At 40.7% G+C, this 23,234-nt stretch overlaps 1 protein-coding gene across 1 annotated transcript; it reads right to left on the bottom strand.

The window, feature by feature from the left end:
* Window positions 1-1,382: 1,382 nt before the first annotated feature.
* Window positions 1,383-22,826, bottom strand: znf507 (zinc finger protein 507). Its single transcript, XM_069664434.1, has 7 exons — window positions 22,760-22,826; window positions 16,817-19,177; window positions 15,464-15,581; window positions 15,164-15,272; window positions 9,834-9,938; window positions 6,898-7,032; window positions 1,383-5,827 (listed from the first exon to the last, which is right to left on the bottom strand). The coding sequence occupies exons 2-7, from the start codon at window positions 19,172-19,174 to the stop codon at window positions 5,410-5,412; spliced, it is 3,243 nt and encodes a 1,080-aa protein (XP_069520535.1). The 5' UTR covers window positions 19,175-19,177; window positions 22,760-22,826; the 3' UTR covers window positions 1,383-5,409.
* Window positions 22,827-23,234: the final 408 nt, after the last annotated feature.

Raw genomic sequence — 23,234 nt, forward strand, 5'->3', positions numbered from 1 at the left:
CCCAGCAAATCTGCTGGCCTCAATATTAATAGGCCCCACAGTTCTTAATTTCAAACAATTTATTTAGTCACATGCTCTTTCCAAAGAGAACAGAAATATCTATAATCAGACCCTTCACACTGCTCCAGCTGTAGACCCTTTTCAATCCTCAAGTGACATTTTAAATGATTTGCCAAAGTGCTTCCGGTTAGACAAGTACATACCGTCCGCAGTTAATCCGGATCTGGCAGGTTTATTGAAGAGCATGATACTTGAAATTATTCGACTTCATCTAAGACAGAAGTGGAAAAAAATCACTTGAATCCTTAAAGTGGAATACTCACAGTTAATTTGAGTCCAGGTACATAATCAAGGTCATGATCATATCCATTCTGTAGTTCATCTGACTTTATATTAACTCTCTACAAGATAAAGTCTATGATATATCAACCCCTCTCTCAAGCAGTACAAAAACACTCACATTTCAGTACTACATGTGTCAGTGGAACCAAACACTAAAAATGCGTGTGAATGATTATTACTTGCCTTCCATGGCGCTAAATTAGTGTATGAGCAGTGTAAAGCGCCCTGCATGGTCAGACAACTAGAGAAGCATTATATAAGGGCATTGACCATTGATTAATACTACTGTAATTCATTTTTTTATTGTTGCTCCTTTCACATTTTTTTTGTCCTTTTTTATTTTTTGTTCTTATATACTTTGTCTGACTATCAATAAATAAGTTAATGAATTTGAGCTGCATAACAGTGAAATTAGGTGTTTAAAAAGTACGGTTAAAAGGTGAAGGCTTTATCAAAATACACAATGACCTCACTGCTGCTGTTATATTGTGTAAAGAATTGTCAAGGAGAACCATGCTCTATGCTCTCACACTGTTCTCACAGGAGACGGTTACAGTTTTACCTTGACATTAACATTATGTGCAGTTCAGGAGCAGATTAAATATCCCATTCCTTCTGTCAATCAGATGACAGAGTCAGTGCCCTGAGGAAGGCAGGAAGCAGTTTCCTGCAGGTGAATAAGCCAACATTGACCCAGACCCTTTCACAGCTTGTAAGGGTCAATAAACACTGTGTCTCTGCCAGAGGTCAACTGTCTGCATGCCCTTCGACAACACAAATGATCTTTCCTCTATGGTGGGACGAAGCAGGTGAAGAACAAACCGGCCTTGCATGAAAGAAAGGATGGAATCTACTGCTTTAATAACTTTTTTCTATGTTAGAATAAAAAAGGTCAGTTCTGATTCTTATTCTAACGATGTTAAATATTTACATAAATACATTCAGATTTTTTTTTATTATTAAAATATTTTGACTAAAGCTTTTAAACCGTCAGAAGCATCTCACAAAAATGACGACAGACAGAAAACAGTCTTTTATTTTTCAGACTTTATTTCCAAAAATACAATGGCAAAGTGGTGACATAATAAAGCCTGTGATGTTCTAATAATAAATAAACATAAAGCAACCGTCACACTGCTGTCTGAAATAATTTCACATTGAACCTGCATTACAAAATGAGCATAGACACACTGATCAGGACAGACATGTTATAATTCTCCTCCTTTGGTTTCAATGTACGCAGCTCAGTCAGGTACATTTAGCTTACAACTGTCAGTCCCTTTAAAACACTGGGAGTAAATAAGATCGGAGCCTAAATTAAATTTAAAACTAGATTTTTTGTCTAATTATTTTTCATTACAAGATTATTAATAAAAAATAGATTTTATCTTTTAAAAAGTCAGTTGTCAGTTTCTGCAGTATTCATCTGCAGTATGTACACAGTAAAATACAGTACCAAGAGTCTGAGCTGATTACAAGGTAAAAGGTAGTATGTAAGAAAGGGCTGATTCACATTCTTAGTTTATGGATGTTTCTTTGTCCAACAAACAGCTGAATACAACACAAATGTGGATTTGCCTAAGGAAAACATACTGATGTGTTCACATGATCATACCCAGCATTGCCATTATAATTCACATTTTTGTTTCCACTTTAATATTTCACAGAGTGACTATTTTGGGACCTAATCAAATAAATTGTGGATTTATAAATAAAGATATTTGAAGTTTTTGTAAAAAGGGAAAATAATCTAGTTCTAACACAAATAACCTTGAACTAAAAGGCACAATAAATTAAAATATGGCACAAATCTGTATTTGTGGTGTAAATTAAACCTGAATGAGGGAAATGGAGCGGTGAACAGGAGATCTGCATGCTCTGAAAATAGTGAACACACACTTTTTGCATCCTCTGCTGCCTGTGTTGACACACTTTTGCAATTTGTGACACTAAACTGGATGTATCACTGCCTGCAAAGTCCCACCTGACCTACATGCATTTACCACCAGGGGAAAGACCCAAGATGCACTTAGAGCTGTCGCCTGAACAGTATTTTCATCCAAAATTCATTCAAGTTGATTTTTTCTTAACCGATAAACAAACAAACATTATTATTTTTTTAAGTTTTGTTATTGTTGTTGTTTTCTGTAATCATGTTTAATAATAGTTTAACTAATTTGTCCAGATGTGCCTGAAACTGCAGTGCAAGCTGTAAAACATCAACTGGAACTAATTGTTGTCAAGCTACTATGTTATTACCAACTAAAACATCTAGTGTAATACTGTTCAGTCATTGAGTTCAGCAAGTTTCAACTACATGGATAATGTTCTTTGTAGCTTTGGCCATCTATCCTATTTGTCATGATAGCACTTAGACCCCAGATTGTAAGTCTGATTAATTAAATAATATCTCTCATGGATATATTATTAAAGAATTATCTAACCACAAACAAATATTATCTTTGACACCAAATAACTGATTTATCTTATATCTATTAAAGACACATTAGTGAGCCACACTGGTGCACTGAATGTCAATCCCATAAATTTAGTCCAATAAATTTAGATGCAGGGCTTGTGAAGAGCAACAATTGCTAAAACCAACAATGACAAACTGTATAACAAATGATTCGAACTGTTTTAAAAATGTATTTAGATATTTATGACATGTTTTTTATGAATGTATGTCTTCATTGCGCCTGAGCTCAGTGGCACAGACAGGTATACGAGACTGGAAACAGTCTACATGAACAAATGCATTTTTTGTATTGTTTTTTTTTTTTCATGCATTTTGTTGATAACAAAAAAAATAGTCCCATCAAAAACTGCTAAAGTAAAAAAAATGAGTACATGGCCACCACAAAGCAAGATCAGAAAAGTTTTAGATTAGCTTATTAAAAGAAATTAGCTAGATAAGTTATTTCTACCAGAATTAACTGAAAAATGAGTGCACCTGAAATACTGGTATTCATTTCTTATTGTAAAGGGAAATGTTACACCAACAGCTTTGGCAAAAGTAGGTATAAGTTGAAACAGGACGTCTGGCTGTGAACTGATTGACAATTTGAAAAGGTGGACAAAAGAACAGGTTGTTGCAGATTTGATTAAACCCAATAGACTTAAAGTAAATGTTAACTTGTCACAAACTTGAGGCAGTGGAGGCATTGCATATAAATACAACATGCGGGAGTTCTAGCACATGCTGTGGTACACTGTTGGTCATTAAAATGAGGAAAATAGCTCATAGCGCGACTAGAGGTCATGAGCTCGATGGGGAACGTTTAACCAGACTTCAGGTCGAGAGTTGAATAATTACAAGAAGTCAGATTATTAGCAGGTCCCTGTGAACTGGGGTGTGTCTTCTCACAGCTCATTCACATGCATGTTGTTCGTCAAACAGGAGGGCCTCTGAAGTCTGAATGTTACCATCTCCCTTCATTCTGACGCGTAGAATTGTAAATTGAAAGCCAGGCAATAATGACCGGCTTTGATAATGAGAATTCCCAGCCAGGTAACAAGTCTTTGAGATAGAGATTTAATTTTGTTTTATCCTCTACGATTCACACACGCAGACACAATTTCGAGCTGTGATGTCAGGCACAGGAGGGAGGGGGGCATGAATTATGGATATTTCATTTTATCTTAATTTCTTCAGCGCCTGTCTGTGTGGATGCCGGAAAGGGACGGCATACTGATGAATTTACTTGGTATAGTGAGTTCTGCTGATCTGACTTATTAAAATGCAAGAAGCATTTTAGTTGTTCCCTACTTGACGCTGGATAACTAGATAGTTAGATCTGTGACATTTTCCCCAATGTTTTCTGCACAGATTGAGATTTTGGTGTTAAATTTGATACTTTTTGTATGAAAAATAACTTGATATCAGTAATTATAATACAATCCTGCTTCCACACAAAAATGTGTCGCCTTCCAAACTTTATTTTTACATCTGTCTCCTTATTTCAGAGCTGTGTGTCAGCTAAGACAGTCATCATCTAAAGTTACATTTGACACTTTTATATTTTAAAAACACTGAAAAAAGGTTATAAAATGTTATTATGTACAACATAAATTGCATGGGCTATAAAAAAAACAATCTTTTCCTTCAATGACAACTCTTGAAGTGAGCGTAGCACCACAATCACAGGTGAAAAACAGGCGTGTGAGATGCAATACAACACAGCCTGTTTTCAAGTATCATTAAATTAAAAGCCGTAACTATGCTAACTTCCCTTTGTACCATTCCTTTTGTCGGCATGCCTTAAACCAAAACCTGTCTCCTGACGACAGTCATATGAGTCCCATATCTACTTTGCTCTGGTCACCTTCCACCTCTCTTGGCACTACTTTCTCTCCAGACTTTATAAATGATCCAGAAATAATTACAGTCAGTCATACAAACAAATAAATTGCAAAAACTACTAAACATCTGCCTCTTTAAATTGGCACAACAGAAACTAACATGCATAAAAATAAACTGATAAATATTCAATCATATTCAAGCTGCGATACATGCCTTTAGGCACATGTACCTCCCTAACTAGGTGAGAGCCTCCACTGTGTCGGATTAAATATATTAAATATTACAGTAGCAATAAAAGAGCTGCCTTGTGGTCAATAAATGAATTAGGCTGGAAATTATGTCAAACTGTTTTCCCATTTCTGGTGAGGGATTGCTTGGTTTTGTGAGGTATGAACTTGTCCCTGTCTCGTGACAAATTTTACTTGGTTTAGAGCTCGGACTCGTCCCTTTCTGTGTCTTTTAATGTCAAATTATTTGACACTAAGTAACGACTAACGGTTCTTGTTTATTTCTAAATCTTTCTTTGCAGGATATGCTACTCAGAAAATCATTTCATCATTTTCCTCAGTCCCTGTTAAAGGTATCTGCCTGACCACTCTGAGGAATAACTACTATGATATAGTAGACATGAAATGATTAGAACTTGATATCCACAACAGCCACCTTGAGGTAAAGACAACATAATGAAATACTTGTGTGTGCAGCACATCGCTGTGAGAGCGCAGGGTCAGAGTTAATATAAAGAGAGGGAGACACGGCAGCTCTCACTCTGCTGTCTGGGCTTCTGGCTGCTGCTGCTGCTGCTGCTCCTTGTTGAGGATGATACTGATGATGTCTCCCTCATGCTCCTTCATGTGCTCCATCAGTCGCTCTTTACTGGTGGACTCAAAGCCGCAGATGCAGCAGCAGAACAACAGCACACAGTACTCCATGCCAGGGCCGGGGGCAGGGGTCTGGCTCTGGGACTGAGACTGGAGCTGTGCAGGGTCCTTACCCTGGGGGCTCGGGGAGTCACCAGGCCACTGTGAAGGGTCTGTGGTGGGAGTGGGGAGGCCGGCTGCTGTGGTCAATGTGGGAGTTGGCAGTGGTTCCACTGGGCCCTTTGCTTTGTCCTTTGACGGCTGGACCACCGCAGGGCGCTCAGCTACCGGCTCCAACACTGCAGACAACTTCTGAGGAGCTCTGAGTGAAAGAAAGACAGTGAGGAAAGGAAAAAAGAGAAGAGTACACATATGATTGCTTACACCACATAGGAAGTCCTTCTTCGTTTAAACGTCTGACAGAATGTGGACATGCAGAGTGATTACGGTTATGCAAAAATTCATTTCTGGTTTGTCAACCTGTGCAACCACCTGTTGCCCCTGCACACAACAATGCCGCTTAAGCTCTAAAGCAGAAGTCTTCACAGGTCCACGTTTTATGTGGGCAACCGGTTCCAGGTCGGGAATCGTTCTATAACCCCGGGTTCCGGGTCTGTTCAACATTATGTGTAATACCCAGGTGGATCCGGGAAGACCTGGACATGATTAGAAAGCGCTGGTCATGATGAAAGACAAAGTGAAAGCAAAGTGCAGCTTTGGCCACAAGGTGGCACCAATGACCTGTCCGAGCGAGTGCTCCAGCTGGGTTTGTGCAGGAGGTGAATGGTCAGATCACAGGTCAGACTCGGACAACAGGGATGATAGCAAACTACAAATGCTAATGTTAGCAGCCATGGCAAAGAATTGTTATCATTGTTCAAAAGGACGAATAGTCGAGGTCGAAGAAATAACTAGTGGATTAGCTTGGTTGTTTTTATCAACACGACATGGATAACAGTTAACCTCGATGCGTTTTATGAACTTTTTTTGGCAAGGATGATGGATTATATGTACGGCCAAGCACAGGGGAGAAAGCTACATCACATTAGGTAGGACAAAAAGTTTTCTTTTGACAACTGACTAACGGTAACTTGTAAATAACAATCAGCTGTGAAGTCGGTGCTGATCAGGTCTGTTTCACCCGGCTTGGGTCGGGTCCGACATTTCTCGGTTCCGCATGGGTCCCAGCTTTCAAATAAAAGACGGGTCCCGTTCGGTTCCGGGTCTATTTGGGTCAGGGTATGACATTTTGGACCTGTGAAGACCTCTACTCTAAAGCCCTTGAGGTTAGATAGTTAATATTAAAAAGGGTTGTACAGTGGCTATTATGTAGAAATTTGCAAACACAGAACTGACACTTTATAGAAGTGGTGATGAAATTCATGTGTTTACCGGCTGCTCTGGGAGATGGCCTCGTTGATGGCTTTGTTAACTTGCTCGTAGTTGTAGTTTTGGTCTCCGGCATGCTTCCACATGTGGGATTTGAGTGACGGGGGGTGACTGCACACATAACCACATAGGGAGCACCTAAAAGAGAGGAGAAAAATAAGAGACAAAAAAAGAGATAAGTTGAGCAGCAGAGTGAGAGCGGATCAAGTCGAGGTTGATTTAATATGTGTGCTGAGGTTTTACTAATCCTTCTCATACTTTCTATCACGAGGAATCATCCTGACTCAAGACTACACATGGGACACTGAGCTCAAGAGAGAGACAGAGAGTGGAGAGGGGAGACTGGATTTACAGCATGATGAAAAGCATTATGGGTCGTGTCATCATGAACGATTCTAATGCTTCAAGTTGCGAACATCATAGAGGATAAAATACTCAAGCATACGGCATCACAGCTGACTGTTGTGAGAACAGGTGATTCATAAAACAAGCCGTTTTATTGAAGAAATGTGAAGGGAAAATTCAGTTTTCAACCGAACAGTGGGAATATGCGGATGATATCGCATCAGACTGCTGTATCATACTGCTGCAATACTTCCAAATGTGCCGTCATATTCTTGGTATACTAGCAACTTCAGACATCGAAGCAGAGCTGAGACTTGATCCCATTGAGCAAAAATCCAAAAGAGACTTTTGTCCAGCAGGAAAATACTTACTGGGAATCTACACCAACACTGTAGCGTCAGACGAACATGTGCAACACGCAAGCGTCACGGCAGCATCTATTTTTTAATCTACACTGGCTGTGATTTAAGATGAGCCTCAAGTAGAGGTCTTCACGGCTCTACCAGGACCTGTCCCGGGACCTGTGTAGATTCCCCATTAGTTCCCATCTTTAAGATGTGATAAGGCTTTTTGGGGTGGACAGGAAGCTAAATATGACTTAAATAAGGGTCAGACTCACAATTGGTGTAATTAAAAAAATATGCATATCCAATTTACTCTCTGTATTTGTAAAGAAATTAAAAGAAGTATTTTTTTTTTTCATAGAGTCAGTATTAAACAAATTAAAAGAACAATCAATGGCCACAAAGAAGTAAGGAAATCACTACTGGCAGTCATATTGTCTGTTGTCTGGATTCTGGGACTCTAAGCCACAAAATGTACAGCAAATTAGAAAAAAAAAAGTCAGTTATTCGTCACTTTTGCCATCATTCAACAGTTTTTACATTTACAGTGAATTTTAAGCAAATGTATTAAGTGAACGTATTAAGTGAGAGGAAGAGAGGAGTTAAGAGGTTTAGGCAACAAATCCCTGCTGTAGATGAGTTCAACATTAAACCTCTTATGAGGAACGGCACTGTTTTAAACAATTTACTTGTCAGGGGTGTACTTCAACTACTGCTACTACTACTACTACTACTACTACTAGTTCTAATGCTGCTACTACTACTGGTAACACTGGTCTATGTAAAGGATGAATTGAGTGAATGAGTTACATGTAGTCCATGGTTCATGTTTATATTGAGCCACTGTCAATACAGAACCTTCAAAAAGGTCATTCCAAGGTAGGGCTGCATGATATTGGAAGAAACGTACATTGCAATATTGTTTTGTTTATTGTGATATTACAAAAGTGAATTATACCTGATAAGCACAGCATGTTTTCAATTAACAATCATACTGTTTATTATTTGGGACTTTTAAGCACATTTTCTTCAAACAAAACAAAACCCTCCTCCTACTCTTTCCACACTTGGTTCAGAGACTGACAGCCTTATGACAAAGAAGAGAGTTCAGGTGGAGCAACACCTTTCTTTATAAAATAAATACAAACAGAAATGGTGGATGAAATACTGTATAAGTAACGCAACTGTGGCCCACAAGTCTATCAGCGTTCAAATGTATACTTAATCAGCGTGATCAGGTCGATGAAGGTCACTTTTTGAAACTAAACGCACATCTCCTATTTCCTGTCGGCAGACACAACCTCACGCCGTGTGTGCGCTGTATGTGCAGCTGCTAAAAGTAAACACTCCGCAGCACGTCCGCTCCGTGAACAGGCGTAGCCACAACGTAAACAGCACCGAGACGAGGTGCCGTTCCTAACGGGAATACTCTCACTTATAAGACACGTCATGTAATGGAGCGTCTGCCTTGATCATCCCGCACATGATCTGTGATCACTCTGTGCTCTGACGAAGAGCTGCACTAATGTGATATCAGATGGGCTTTTCATGTGGATTAGTGGGACACGAATAACTGGCAAGTTTTCGTTTTGCACCGCGTTTCACTTAATTTGCTTCGCTATTGCACGTCCTGCCATGTGACTATTGCACGTGCACACATCACATTTGCAAAATGATATATTGTGCAGCCCTACTCCAAGGACACTTTTTCCTTGGCAGGGACCAAAAGAACTGAGCTTTAGTTGAAGAGAAAATGTCCTCTGGTAATTTAATAGTAAATCGGTTTCTCTGAAGTCACAATGTCTTATGAAAGTGCTGTGCTGAATAACTTGAGGTCCCCCTTTAAAGACACAGCAACGCGTTGCCTGGGCCCTTCATACTATATAGAAACATGGGTACTTCAGCCCAGCAGTTACTGATGCCTGTATAATAAAGCACAAGTATCCCATGAAGTGGAAATCAGCAATCGGAGCCCGGCTCAGGGTTCAGGATGTTTAACATTTTAAAGAGGACAGAGCATTCACCCTCAATCACTCTCTCCACCCACCATCCACTAACACTGCAATCAGAAACTTGTTTTTAAAGTCTACAGGCTGTCAGCATCACCAGAGAGCACGTGGTCAGACCAACACAGACTAAGATAACCCCCGGTTCTTTTGGACAGGTACAGCTCTCCATCCTCACCTCTGAAGTCCAGGGCTCATACTTATCACCCCTCTCTGTAATGGATGCAAGTTTGATCTTTCTCACCTGTACTGCTCCAGTAGCTGCACAGCCTGATGCTCCTGAGGGTGCCTCCTCATGTGACTCTTCAAACTGTTCATGTTGGTGGTGGCAAAATCACAGCTACAACACCTGGCAGATGGAGAAAGGAAGGAGACGTGAGATGAGAAGAACATGGAGATAGAGCGGCTAGTTTAACAAGCTGCCTCTTCAGCCTGTGTTGCTTCTTTACAGCCTGGAGGGAGAGAACGGATTTACAGCAACAGAGAGAGGAAATTGCCACTTTAAGAAAAAGGATAAATCACAGTCTCTTCGACTTGCTCGTTGCTCTGTGGATGCTGCGGTTGGAAGATGAAACTGGCTTTGTAGTTGTTTACAGTGAGGCAAATACCGAACAAGGTCTGCAGACAAAGGCTGCACTCAACTCGCGGCCATTTGCTCTGCATTAAAATAAAGTTTCACACAAAACACAGAGGTGCACTTTATGCTGCGAGGTTTGCTGAGGCTGGAATATCAAAGGGACTAATTTGACCGAAGAAAAATAGAAAAGTTGCAGCATTGTTGCAATAAGAAATTATTGTTTAGACTTATTTTAAGGGATCATGCATTACTTCAGCAGATATGAAACAGAAATATGAGGGGGGTTATTTTTTATTAGCCATTTATAATAACATTTATATGCATGTTGTTAGTTCCTGTGCCTTGCCTGTTTCGGGTCAAGTTACATACCGTTAATTCTCAAACAGTGTAGGGGGCCTTTATTTACCTCAGCTGCAGAGGGTACCAGGCCTTTACATGAAGCAGGCTTATGTTAGAGACAGGCCGTTATTTCTACCTCTGTACATGTGGTCATATTTAAGTATGAAGCCTTATTGTTCCATGTTCTATGTTCTATTATTGTTTGCGTTGTTCTTTCCAGAACCTGATTCTTTTTGGATCAGTGTTAAAGCTCTAAACTAGATCTAAAATGCAACTTAAGATTCCCGACTTCCTCTAATGCATCATGATCGACCAACCTCCGTTCAACAAACGAGCATTTTAAAAGTAGTTTTCTTCTCCTCTTGAGGACAGACCCGACAAAGCTTGTATATTTACTTCTTACTAATCTGCATCCTGATTCCTGTTTAAAGTTCAGCAAAGGTAAGACCCGTTAATACAGAGTTTCCGCTACATTCATTTTGCAAGGGCGGCCCACGCTGCAAAAGTATTGCCGCCGCTGCTTCAGATTTCTATAATGTGTCCTGAACTTGCAATTAAACAATGGAGATATCCGCTCCAAATAAACAGTCATTCGCCCGCTCTCCTCGTTGAGGAAGAGCACTGAAACAGTGACAGGAGTCACAGGACATCAATCACACGTGAAGTCGTGGCAACTGAATAAACAACAGCGGGACCCGTTTAATCCTTACACAGTGTTCTAACGGCAAAAGAGGGTCCGACATCGGACCCTCTCTGTCCGGACACAATCATATGCATTTCTGTTAGGCAATCTAAATAATCACATTGTGTATCTCCGTACGTCCCTCTTGTAAATGCATTGATTGTCGCTGTTTATAAAGCTTATAAAAAGGTGTAGATGACATGTGGTAACAATCGATCGATCGTTATTAATAACATCCCTCATGCACACGCGGCTCACGTGCTGTTTTGAATTGCGAGAGACAATATTTAACTATTGTAACTTAATTAAACAGACTGCTGATGAAGGCAGTCAACAAAGCAGACAGAAAGACAGACAGAAAGAGGGGGGCGGGGCCAGCAGCTGTGCAGAGAGCAGAGGTGCAGGTGTATTGGGGGAGTGAAGCAAAGCAAAATGATCAGATGGTCAAGTTCATCTTGAGAGCAGTGAGCTTTTGCAACTCCCTAAAAGCCCAAACTCATGCACATGGAGTCAGGAGAGATGATTGACAGCAGCACAGGAAAAGTAAACAAACAGTCTGACAGAATGCTTATATCCATGGGGAAGCTGAGTAAACGTTAAAAATGTATTCTAACTTTGCACAGCAATGCCATCACATTCACACACTGATGGCAAAGGCCTAAGTGCCAATCTCCAAACAGATCTATGCCCATTCATACCCGATGGCTATGCCACTGGGAGCAATTCTGGGTTCAGTGTCTTGCCCAAGGACACTTCGACATGTGACTGTAGCAGTCAGGGATCAAACCCCCAACCTTCTGATTGAGAGATGACTAACTCTAACACTGAGCTACAGCCGCCCTACTTAGAAATCTCTACTTTCACCTGAGTGTTGAACATATGTGCCAAATGTTGGTGATGTTAAAAATTAGGATTTCAACTACCATAAAAACAAAGGCAGCTACACTAATAGAAATTTGCTTGTGCTACTGGTCTGGAAATTCTAGAGTGTATACTAACAACCTGTAAAAGTGTGTCATACATCTTCTGAAATTAAATGTGATAGCCTCGCTTTTTAAACATCTAAATTAACGTTTTTTGTATACAAAAAGCCACATCTTCACCTGAGAAAAGGTTCATGATTCCTGTCAGCTATGAAGTTTTCAAAAATTAACCTGACACTAAGAGAATCATAGTGTTTAGTGTTTCAGCAGCACACTAACACAGCACAGAGATCACAGTGTAGTGGGAACTTTAAATGGAAATGTTTAGCTTTTAGATTTTAGTAATAGAGGAATGAATATAAATTGAGCTTTAGTCCCTGTAACATAGTCTTAATGGGCAATTACGCACTCTTTACTAATGACAGAGCTGCAACAGATGGTGAAAAATGAGCATTAGTCCAGTCTGTGGTTTGGTTTTGTCATCATGTTATGTTGTCCAAATTTAAAGTGCTAACAGAGACAATCAGTATTACATAAATTGTTGCCCATTGGGGGCCTTTACTCTAATTCTTCTAATTACAATCTCCTAATTAAGCATTGCATAGGTGTTTTATGTAGCTGTATGCTTCTCACAGCTGCTTCAATGGTGCATTGTTTTCATGTTGCACTGCAGCACATCAGATGTGAAACAATGACTATAAGGGTAAAGTGCTAACTTTGTGCTTTAATTTGAGGGTGTTTACATCTAGACTGGATGCTGAACAATGTAGAGCACTCATCTTGTCATTATCCTTCTGCAGTGCACTTAAAGCTAACAGTCAGCACTTTATCCTCAGAGACTTTGTTTCATTTCAAAAACACCTACAGAGCCCACAGCTGTTCTGAAAGATATTACACTGCACTCTTATTAAAGGTTTCTTTTATGTTACTGCATTGATCACATGTTACCGTACATTACAGTATAAACAGACATAGATTTATTGGTCAAAGGCAACTACAACCCTTTTCTTTGTGGCCTTAAGACAATTGGCCACATAAAAATCGGTTCTGTTATTTACCTATTTCAATGTCCTTAGCACACACAAAGACGTACTAAGAAATATTTTCATCTCCTTCCCTTTCCCACCTTCCCACTTGCTCTCATACAGTGCCTTTGGCTAACAGAAGGGTTGTCTATTCTGCCGAGAAACAGCAATTAAATGCCAACTGACCTTTCCAGAGCAGAGAGAAATCCTGATATTCGTGTGTGTGTGTGTGTCTGTGTGTATTTTAGTATATCTGACCCTAGAGCACAGACGACACCATACTGTTAGGAAAGCTGACGTAAACACCCGTATGTGTTCACACCTCATGGCAGCTTTGTGTTAACACAAAGGCTGAGTGCTAACAGAGAGACACAGTGAGTAACTGTGAGTGTGGCTGCACACCGAGATCGCTCTGCCAGTTGGAGCATTAACAGGGGTGTACTGCCATCTAATGCACATTTCTGAAATGACAGGTACAGTACTTGCACATTTTAAAGAAAAAGGGACTTGCAGAGGAAGCAGCACATAATAAGCAAAGCTTACTGTGTGAGTTAATTGGTGAGCTCTCTCTGCCTGAAACAGGAACTGAAAACTGAAAATGCTAATTTTCCTGCACTTTCACTACTACACAGGACATAAAGGAGGCACAGAAACACTTCAAGCTGGTGCCAAAATAACATAACTCACATTACTTCTATTATTTGGACCCACAGCATTGCAGATGTAAAGCCCTGTTTAGGCTGGATAAAGTTAGCTAAATAATCAACAGTTTAATTGATTTACAATTTACACCAGATAAGAAAGACGCAATGAGTCTCAAAGCAAAGTGATTGCCATCTGCCTCATGAATGTGCTAAATATCATGTGCCACAATTTACATATTCAAACAATCAAAGACACTTTCACAGTTTCAGATTTTGTTTTCTACAACTACAAAGTCAAGTTTTAAGTGGGAAAAACAAATGTCTAAAATAAAGTTAAATTATGCACTGAAACTACTAAAACTATGGCAGCTTAGTTAAGTATACTGATTATACCTTCTGACATGGAGCCCAGGTTGAAGGAGAAAAAAAAACATTGTTCATGTGCAGCATGAATTTGAGTGAGAATTGGATGAAAACAAACTGTAAACAGTTTGGTTCACGAGGTTAGAGCTCAGAAATAGGTGAGTTTTTTTCTAATAAATAATAAAATTGAAGTGATACATATATTTGTCACATGCACCTTTTACTGTTACAGCTTTTGTAGGCAAATGGCAAATACACAGAGGGCAATGTCAAGCTTGTTTAATCATCGAGTTGTTGAGTGGATCTGTGCATTAAAATTAAGGTTATTCAGAGTTGTGATCATTGAGGGCTTATCCCAGTCTTTCTGTTTTGAGCTGTGTGATTCTTCTGTTGCCATTACAGTGTGTGCCATATTTGAGTATTGCTATAATAAACTACAGCACAAGGCTTTGTTGCTGTGGTTGTCTTTGATATTATAGACATCTTATCTATGAAATCATGAAACTCACTGTTGACTTATTAAGGTGACGTCGTCATTTGAGCTTTTCATTAAAGGGGCCATATCTTTTGAATGGATATTCTCATATTTTCATGGGTTTATTGTTTATTGTTCACAGTGAAAAAGTGAAAACTGCATAATTCCATGTTTTTCCAGAATTCCATGTTTAAAAAGGTCGCCTCTGAAATGGGCCTTTCAGAACAGCTGCAGGTCTCTACGTAGAACCTTGCTTTCGCCATCATTCACCTCAGGCTGCCTTCTTGCACCAGCTTGTAGTCAAGTCGTTGTCAAGATTTCAACTCACCATTCCGATACCTCCTAGCGATTCTGGCTCGTACATATAAGACCGAATAATGCCGATCCTAGAGCAGTTAACTCAAGAAAAACTTTAGAAAAAGAGCAGGTCTAGACTGTACTCTTTTTTTTATATGATTCAGAGAGAGACCCAACATGAATCCACCATGAGCCGTACTTAGCAACATTTGGCAACAGTGGCAAGAATAACTTTAAACAGGCACTCACCGATAAGGCTTGTCAGAGTTATGAATCCGCCGGTGGTTCCTCACTCCAACATACGTAGAGCTGGTGTAGTCGCACACATCGCACTTATACATCTTCTGTGTACCACATTCTGTGATAGAGGACAAGGAAAACACATCAACTTTCTGAAAACACTGAGAGAAATCATATGTGATAACTGAAGAACAGCGGCATGTAGGGAAAGCTCTGATAAGGGAGGATGATGACGTGTCAGCTGGTCTATTAAATATCTGTCTATCTTCCAAACTTAAGACACACAGAAGACATAAAAACATTTCTTACCTTCATCTGTTACCCGATCGGCCTCCTCCACCATGGCCACTGTTTCACTGACGGGCGTAAGAGCTGCTATATCACCGCTGAAGCTGTGGTGCTCCCTTTCATGATTTCTTAACTGGCTCTGAGTAAAGGGAGAAAACAGAAATATTCAATAGGGTTGCTACACAAAGAAATGACAACACACACAAAAGTGCTTTTCAAACGTAGGGCCTGCTAACAAAACAAAGGAATCTGATGTCTGTCTTCACTGATATATGAAGTGGATAAATGTGAGTAAATAAAGCTGCTCATTTAGACAAGGTGAATTAAATAGCCCATCAAAATAAAATACATTTAGAAGAACTCATATTGAAACTCTCTGTCTTCAATTGAAATATCCAACAAGAAATGCTCAGTCTCAGCAAAATACTAAAACAGACTGATGAGCAGTGAAAGATTGAATATGTCCTCTAACCCACTATTGTCACCTCTGGAGCAGATATCATATCAGCGGGCCAGCCTTTACCCTTCACAACTACAAACTTTCTCAGCCTAACTCACAAATCTGGAGGATAACACGATGAACTTGATGAAGGATGAATAATCTCTGCGGCAGATCGGCCCTGGAGTCCCATGATAGCGGAATAATCAATAGTTTTTCCTCCTCAGCCTGTTTCATCAGACTGAGGCAAACTTTCACTGCAGCGCTGCACCAGGCTCCTTTAACTTTCATCTCTTGTCTATCACTTCACACAGGTGAGTAAAGTCGACTCATCTTTTCTTTTTGGGTTATTGAGAAACTTTAAACTACTGGATTTTCAATTCCTTAGAAATTAATGACTAAAAAAAAAGAAAGCCTTCTTACTGATTTTAAACATGTTCAAAAATAGTCAGGAACCACCAAAGATATTAAAATAACTGAAACAGCAGCATTATATGAAAAATCCCTGATATTAGAAGCGTCTATATTGTTTCATATAAAACATGGCTATATTGTCTATTCACATTCAATCTTAATGTAAACATTTCAGTTGCGGCTTCTTTAAAAAGTCTGTTTAGAAAAATATTGACTATTACTATCAATGATAACAAGAACTGTAGGAGTCCAGAAATTTAGTGTGGGTAAACACTGATTTAAAAGAGGTATGCATGAGCCTGAAGCTAGTGTTATATTCACTGGTAAAACAATGTTCCAACACAGTCTGTGGCTCAGCATGGCTCTACCATCCACAAGATGTCCAGTCAATCAAAAGTGATGCATTTGTTGTTGAATTGTTTTCTAATCTGGTCTCTTTGAATTCAAAAACTCATTATAATAAATAATAACATAAAATCAGAGGATTAAAATGCTGCATGTTAGCACTGATGGCCTCTTACCTTGTAGTGGAAGGCATCTGGGCACAGCTTGCACTGGTACATCCTGGTCTTGCAGTGGTGAATCATGTGGCTCTCCAGGTCCTTACTGTCCAAGGCAATGTGCTCACAGATGGGACACTGATACGGCTGCCTCTGTCTGTGCACCCGTAGGTGCTGTTTAATGTAGCCCTTATTCCCGCTGCTGTAGTGACACAGGCGGCAGCGGTATGGCCTGTCACTGCCTGGGATGTAGTCCACCAGGCTACCATCAGGAGAGGCAACCAGTCCATCCACTCCTGGGATCGTGCACATGTAGCCCCCAGCTCCGGTCCCTGTAACCACACTGGCCACACCTCCGTTTTGAAATTGTGCATTGTCCTGAAGCTCCTTTAGGATATCCTCATCTGAAGCGTTCTGGTCCGACCGCTCTCTGAGTCGTTCAATGACAGTGAGCAGTGACAGACTGATGCCAGCCTTAGCGGCAGGTCCCTCCTCGTCTCCCTCCCCCAGACCCAGGGACCCCAAATCTTCCTCCTTGCCCTTGCTATGAAGCTCTAAGTCCAATAGACTTGCTGTTGTCCCCATGTCAGAAGCCTTCGATCCAGCTGTAGTCACCTCTAAGAGTTTTGGGCTCTGTGTCTGGGTCGCAATGGTCTTCAGATTTACCTTGGCACAAGAGGTGGTGAGTTCAGGGGTCCTCATAGGCATAGCTACCAGGGCCTCAGCAGCCAGAGAGTGCAGTCGGAGAGACTCAGAGTGCGTTCTCTTGCGACCAGCTGGGGGGATGTTTTCATCCCTGGGAGAGTCACTACTTTTAGTGACAGAGGGTTTAATATCATCTCGTGAAGGCTGGATATCTCCAGTGCAATCTGCACTGCAACCAACATCCACCTCTTCCTTCACAGTTACCACGTGGTTTTGCTCCTCTGCTTCCAGTAAGCTCTTTCCCCTGTCCACGTCTGGGCTGAGAAGAAGCGGGTTAGCTGCCATGACTGAATCCTCGGCTGAAGGAAGGCGCTCTACAATCACGTTAATATGGCCAGCACTGTTGGGACTACTATTGATAATCTTCTGAGCTGAGGACAGTAGGCTGTCTGTTGTAGAGGTGGTATCATGGTGACTATCAATCTCCATCTCAGACTCTGCCTCTGTTGTCACCTGAACCTCAACCAGGGGCTCCTCGGAGGTCAGATCTTTGATGGGGAACACACTTTCCTCCTCTTCCTCTGTCTTTGGACTTTCATTGAGATCAGAAACCGGAGTGAAATCTTCCTGTTTGTTCTCAACAGCCTGTGGAGCAGAAAACAGCTGGAGCTTGAAGGCAGTGGGCAGGCCTTTCTCTTGAAGAACTGGGGAAAGAACCACTATTTCAGCCTGGGTGTCTCTCCTTGTGGGAGCCTCTTCTTCATCTTCAAAGATGGGGTAAGAGCAGTCGACCAGACCGGCGTGCTTCCACGCATGGGTCTTGAGCATTCGCTGCTGGCTGCACACATAGCTGCAGATCAGGCAGCGATACAATCCATACTCCTCGTAGCTATACCATTTTTTCTTCTGTGGTAGCTCCTTGGGACCATCCATCGAGCTTTTGATTAGCTCTGTGCCTCCGTTCCCAGTCAAGTCCACATCCTGATTTCTTAAAGCCTCTTCCTTGTCCTCGCTGTAGGTATCAGAAAGAGGGGAATTTCCCTTCAGGTTGCCACCATTGTCAAAGTGCATCCTGACATGTTGTTCCAGCTGCCTCTGGTCCCTGGAGGTGAAATGACACTCGGAGCACATGAGGATCAGGTCACTGTGCTGCTCATTGTGCTGCTTCAGGTGCTCCTTCAGCAGGGGCAGCGTTTGGGAGAGATAGGGACACAGGCTGCACTGATAGCACGTCACTGTTCGCTTGTTGTCGCTGTTGTTAGGGTTCTCGCCTATTTCTGTTACCATGGAGGTGATGTTGTTGTTGTTACTGTCACCTGACCCAGGTGAAGATTGAGTACCGTCAGCCATGCTGCCATCTACTCTGACATCCACTAAGCCCTCCTGCTCTTTACAGTTCCTCTTTGTTTTTCTTAAGGGAGAGCCTGCTCTGCTCCCCCTTGTCCCCTCCGCACCACCTTCTAACCCTGCAGAGAGGGCATGGAGCGCCCTTTTCTGTCCTGCCAAGGTGCAGCGTCGCTGGGGCCGCTTCTCCACGATTTTGCTGAGCTTCTCGATGACCTGGATGAGAGAATCTGCAGCTTGTTTCTGCTGAAAGCTCTGGGAGGTGTCCTCCTCTACTGCCTGCTGGGATTGTGTTTGAGGGAGGGGTCCCAGTGCTGAGGGAGTGGAGGAGGAAGGAGAGGCAGATGAGGAGTGTGTGACGAGTACAGCACCATTGCTGGTCTCCTCCATGACCTGGCAGACAACAGGGAACAAAGAAATGAGAGTTTACTTGTTGTTGCTATACAGTACTCTAGATTTAAACAGATATTATTCTGTATGTCTAAAAATGGAAACCTCATTTTTAAAACTTATATATAATATTCCTCCAGAATTATATCTATGCCAGGCGCCTGGGAAGAAGCTGAACGCAACCGCAAACAGGCATGGGATGGCTTGTTTTTTTAAGAAGGGAGGCATGTTTCAGATTAAATCTGCGTTGGAGCAGAGTGGCATTCACAAGGACTGCCTACCTGTTTAGCCATAAACATTCTAACTGTTTGCTCAGAGGCCAACAACATTTAAGAGTGATATTTGTTTTTTTGTCAATATAAACAGTCTGTCTACAGTTTGCATACATATTTTCCATTCCTATTCAATTTACTACATACTGGGGCACTGGTTTAGCTCAGTTGCATGAGAGCACGCGCCCCATATACAGAGGCTACAGTCCTCATCGCACTGATCGCAGGTTTCGACTCCCGGTCTGCCGATCATTTGGTGCATGTCGTCCCCCACTCTCTCCTCCCAACATTTCCTGTCTATCTTCAGCTGTCCTATCAATTAAAGGCAAAAAGCCCAAAAAATAATCTTGAAAAAAATAATTACTACATACCAGTGAAAAATGCCCATAATTTATGACTTTTTTTTTTTTTCTCTACTCCAAAACTCAAAGTTATTCCATTTTTTAATTACACTACATTGAAAGATGCAGTCTTTCCATTTTAGGAGCTGGAATGAATGGATGTTGTAGTTTGTCTGTTCTCAGTATCAAGAAAGTGGTCAATACATTTGTTTTCTTATTTTTATATTAACCTCATCATCAGTTAAATGCTACTGATAATGGATATTATAAATATAATACAGGAGTAAAAGCTTATAAAAAAGACAACAGCTTTACAACAGCTTTGGATCAATTTTCACAACAGGTACAAATTGCAAACCTTTCAATCACAAAATGCTGTACTCCTGGGTAAATACATCACCAAGTACGTTGAGGAGGCTGCCACAATACATAAATGTCTTCTTCCCTGAATTTGAAGAATTCTTGCATTTTGAAATAAAATAATGTTTGTAAGGTAATGCTTTAGATCAGCATTTAATTTCCATCTAAAAAGAAGCGCCAGTGATAGGAAACTTTCATGCAGAAGTCAATAAAGTGATATAGAGTAAAAATACTTTTGAGAAGCAACTTATGATTCATGAATATTTTGTATTATTTTGTATTATTATAAATAATAATGACAATATCTAAAACCTGTAAATCCTTACTGCATATATAACAAATATTAAATGTGACTGAGTATCATCTTAATGTGCCACAATTTCAAGTAATGTACACTGACATATTTTGACAGTAACCCACATTGCATTAATTATATATTTTTCCATTTTTTCAACATTGCCTTGTGTTTAAAATAATATACGTTTTTTTGCCTTAGTAATAGGAACTGAAACTGTACTGATATATAGGCATGTCTATTTTAACAGTTATGCTGTTTGTAAGCATTATGTGTTAAAAAGTGAGACTATCGCAAGCTAATCTGGCTCTTTATAGTAAATAGGCTACTATTGCACTGTGAAAGTATGTTTAACAGTGACCACTGTTCTTATTAGTTATATGAGTATGTGGTATTCCTCGGGAAATGAAACCTATTTATATTTGTTGAAGAAAAAGCTATCACACCCTGATAAGTGTGATAGCTTAACACTTTCATGATAAGACCTGATAAGGCCTTCCAGACAGAAGGGCCATGTGCTTGTATTTACAAACTAAGTTTGAGGCAAATGGTCATAAATCCTGTGGTTTCAATCCTTTGATCTGTGAAAGTCCAACTCTTTCCTATTTCTCACTTTCTGACCACAATTCACCTTCCTCTTTTCCCCACTTCTGCATCTGTATGACTGAATCAAAACAGTAGGACGCATGTTTGGTGGACGGTTACCACATGCCAGTAGTGATGGTTTTTACTCTGCTTAGTTCTATGAAAACTAGAGTTATTAAGACTGGAGCCATGAATAATTTAGTCAACAGTAATAGGCTTCTTCTTTTATGAACTTCTCATCATAACAACGGAAAAGTTAAAATAAACAGATTGACGTCAAATATCTTAAAGGCGGGGGTGTTTTTTTTTTTTTCAATTTCAAGCTTCATATTTCACTCTGTGATACCTGTGGAGTATAATTTTTCTCACGCTCTGTGCAGGCCCTCATACAGCCTCTGCCTGAAACGACTCGGTCAGCTCTGTCCCTTTAAGGGCGCTTTCATAAGCACAGCATTTAGCCCGTTTTAATCAAACTCTGATGAGATTCAACCCCTGGTGCGGTTTGGTTGGGCAGTTGTGAAAGCAGTAATAGTATTCTGGTGCGGACCAAAACAACTGGACCATTTCCAAGCAAACCTTAGTGTGGTTCGATTGCAGTGAAAACATAATCTGACCCAATTGCAGTGAAGTGAACCAAACCACAGTGGATTAAAGGCTGACTGCGCAGGCATTTGTTGAGATGTACACAGATACAGGACAGGTGTAACACATGAGTGGGAGAGGCGCTTTCAATCTCTGAATGTGTCAATTTCCATGTTTACATTTCCCAATGCCAAATGCCTGACCACTAAGAAACACTTCCGCAAATACATTTCCGGACCTGCTCCTTCGAACACGCCCCTCAGCAAATTTCTATTTTTATTTGTTCAGCCCTAATATGTGCACGGTGAAACCAAACCAGACTAAATGGAAACTGAACCAAAAGTATCAATTTCACTTCAATTTGGGCTAGCCAAACGGACTATAGTTGTGCTGCACCTAGAAACCCCGCCCCTACAAGCCCATTTTTTTCAGACTGGCCAGGTATAGAAAAAACTGTGTGAAACCTGGCATTCACAGCAGTCTGCAGACTGAGCTGCGGAGACTGGGGATTACTCGAACCTACTTTTACCTACAGATTTGAAGCTTCACCCACGTTTAGTATGGACATCCAAAATTGTAAAATTATATGTGTCTTAAAATGTGAAACATCATAATACCCCCTCTTTAACGTTTGTCTTTTGCTAAGATAACAGCTAGGCACATCTTTAGCACACTTGATACATTATCATGAGTTTAAATGTGACAGTGTTCAGTGCACCCTCTCGTCACCATCATGTGCCTTGTCCAGTCTCAGATGAGCCCCTGCTATGTCAGGGTCTAAAAATATTTCAGCCACTTTCACTCCCCAGTGGAAAGAAGTTGGACACAGCCTTCTCAATCACACTGAAACATCGAGGAGCCACTTGGCTAAATCTACAGGCTAATGCTAGCTAACATGCCGCAGCCATTTAGACTCTACAAAGACGTTGCCATGGAGAAATAAGCGACTATGGAATAATAGACAGCAGGACACACACTGTTAGCTTCACAGCCTGCTGCCTGCTATGCAAACACTCCCACAGACAAACACACGAGTCTCACACAGTGCTAGCAGTTGCTCACATGAATTCACAAGGGCATTTTAATTAGCTTCTCGGGTTAATGAGAGACGGAGGAGCGCGTGGCGGTATTTTAATGACAATATACTCACTGACACGTGGAAATCTCGACGCTCTTTGTCCTCAACACATAAAACTGCTTAGTTTTATTCGTTAGCCATGAAAAAGTGGCCTCCCTGTCTCCCACATTGCAAAATGGCGAGGATGGAATATCAGTCACGTGATTTGGAGTTTGGGTCAGGTGACCAAAGCGGAGCGTTGACTGACAGGGTGGCCTGATGCTGCCTTCAAGTGCAAAACACGATGTCGCATTTTCGAAAAACGGTAGCTTAATTCAGGTGTTGAAGTGAAATTTAAAAGACAAAGACAAATAACATTCATAAAGACACATTAAAAAGAAAAATAATGCACCAGACTTTAATGCTTTAGATTATTTACACAAGTTTTAATCATTCTGGCAGTATTGAGGAGCCAACTGTGAAATACTGTAGGCTGTATCAGATATTTCTTAGGGATTTTTTTTCTATGAGACATGGTTGAACTTTGGCATGCAAAAATATGTTATTT

Source organism: Semicossyphus pulcher, unplaced genomic scaffold (assembly GCF_022749685.1).
Source record: "Semicossyphus pulcher isolate SPU_LCO1_2020_fin unplaced genomic scaffold, fSemPul1.0.p SCAF_1, whole genome shotgun sequence".
Taxonomy (NCBI): Eukaryota; Metazoa; Chordata; class Actinopteri; order Labriformes; family Labridae; genus Semicossyphus; species Semicossyphus pulcher.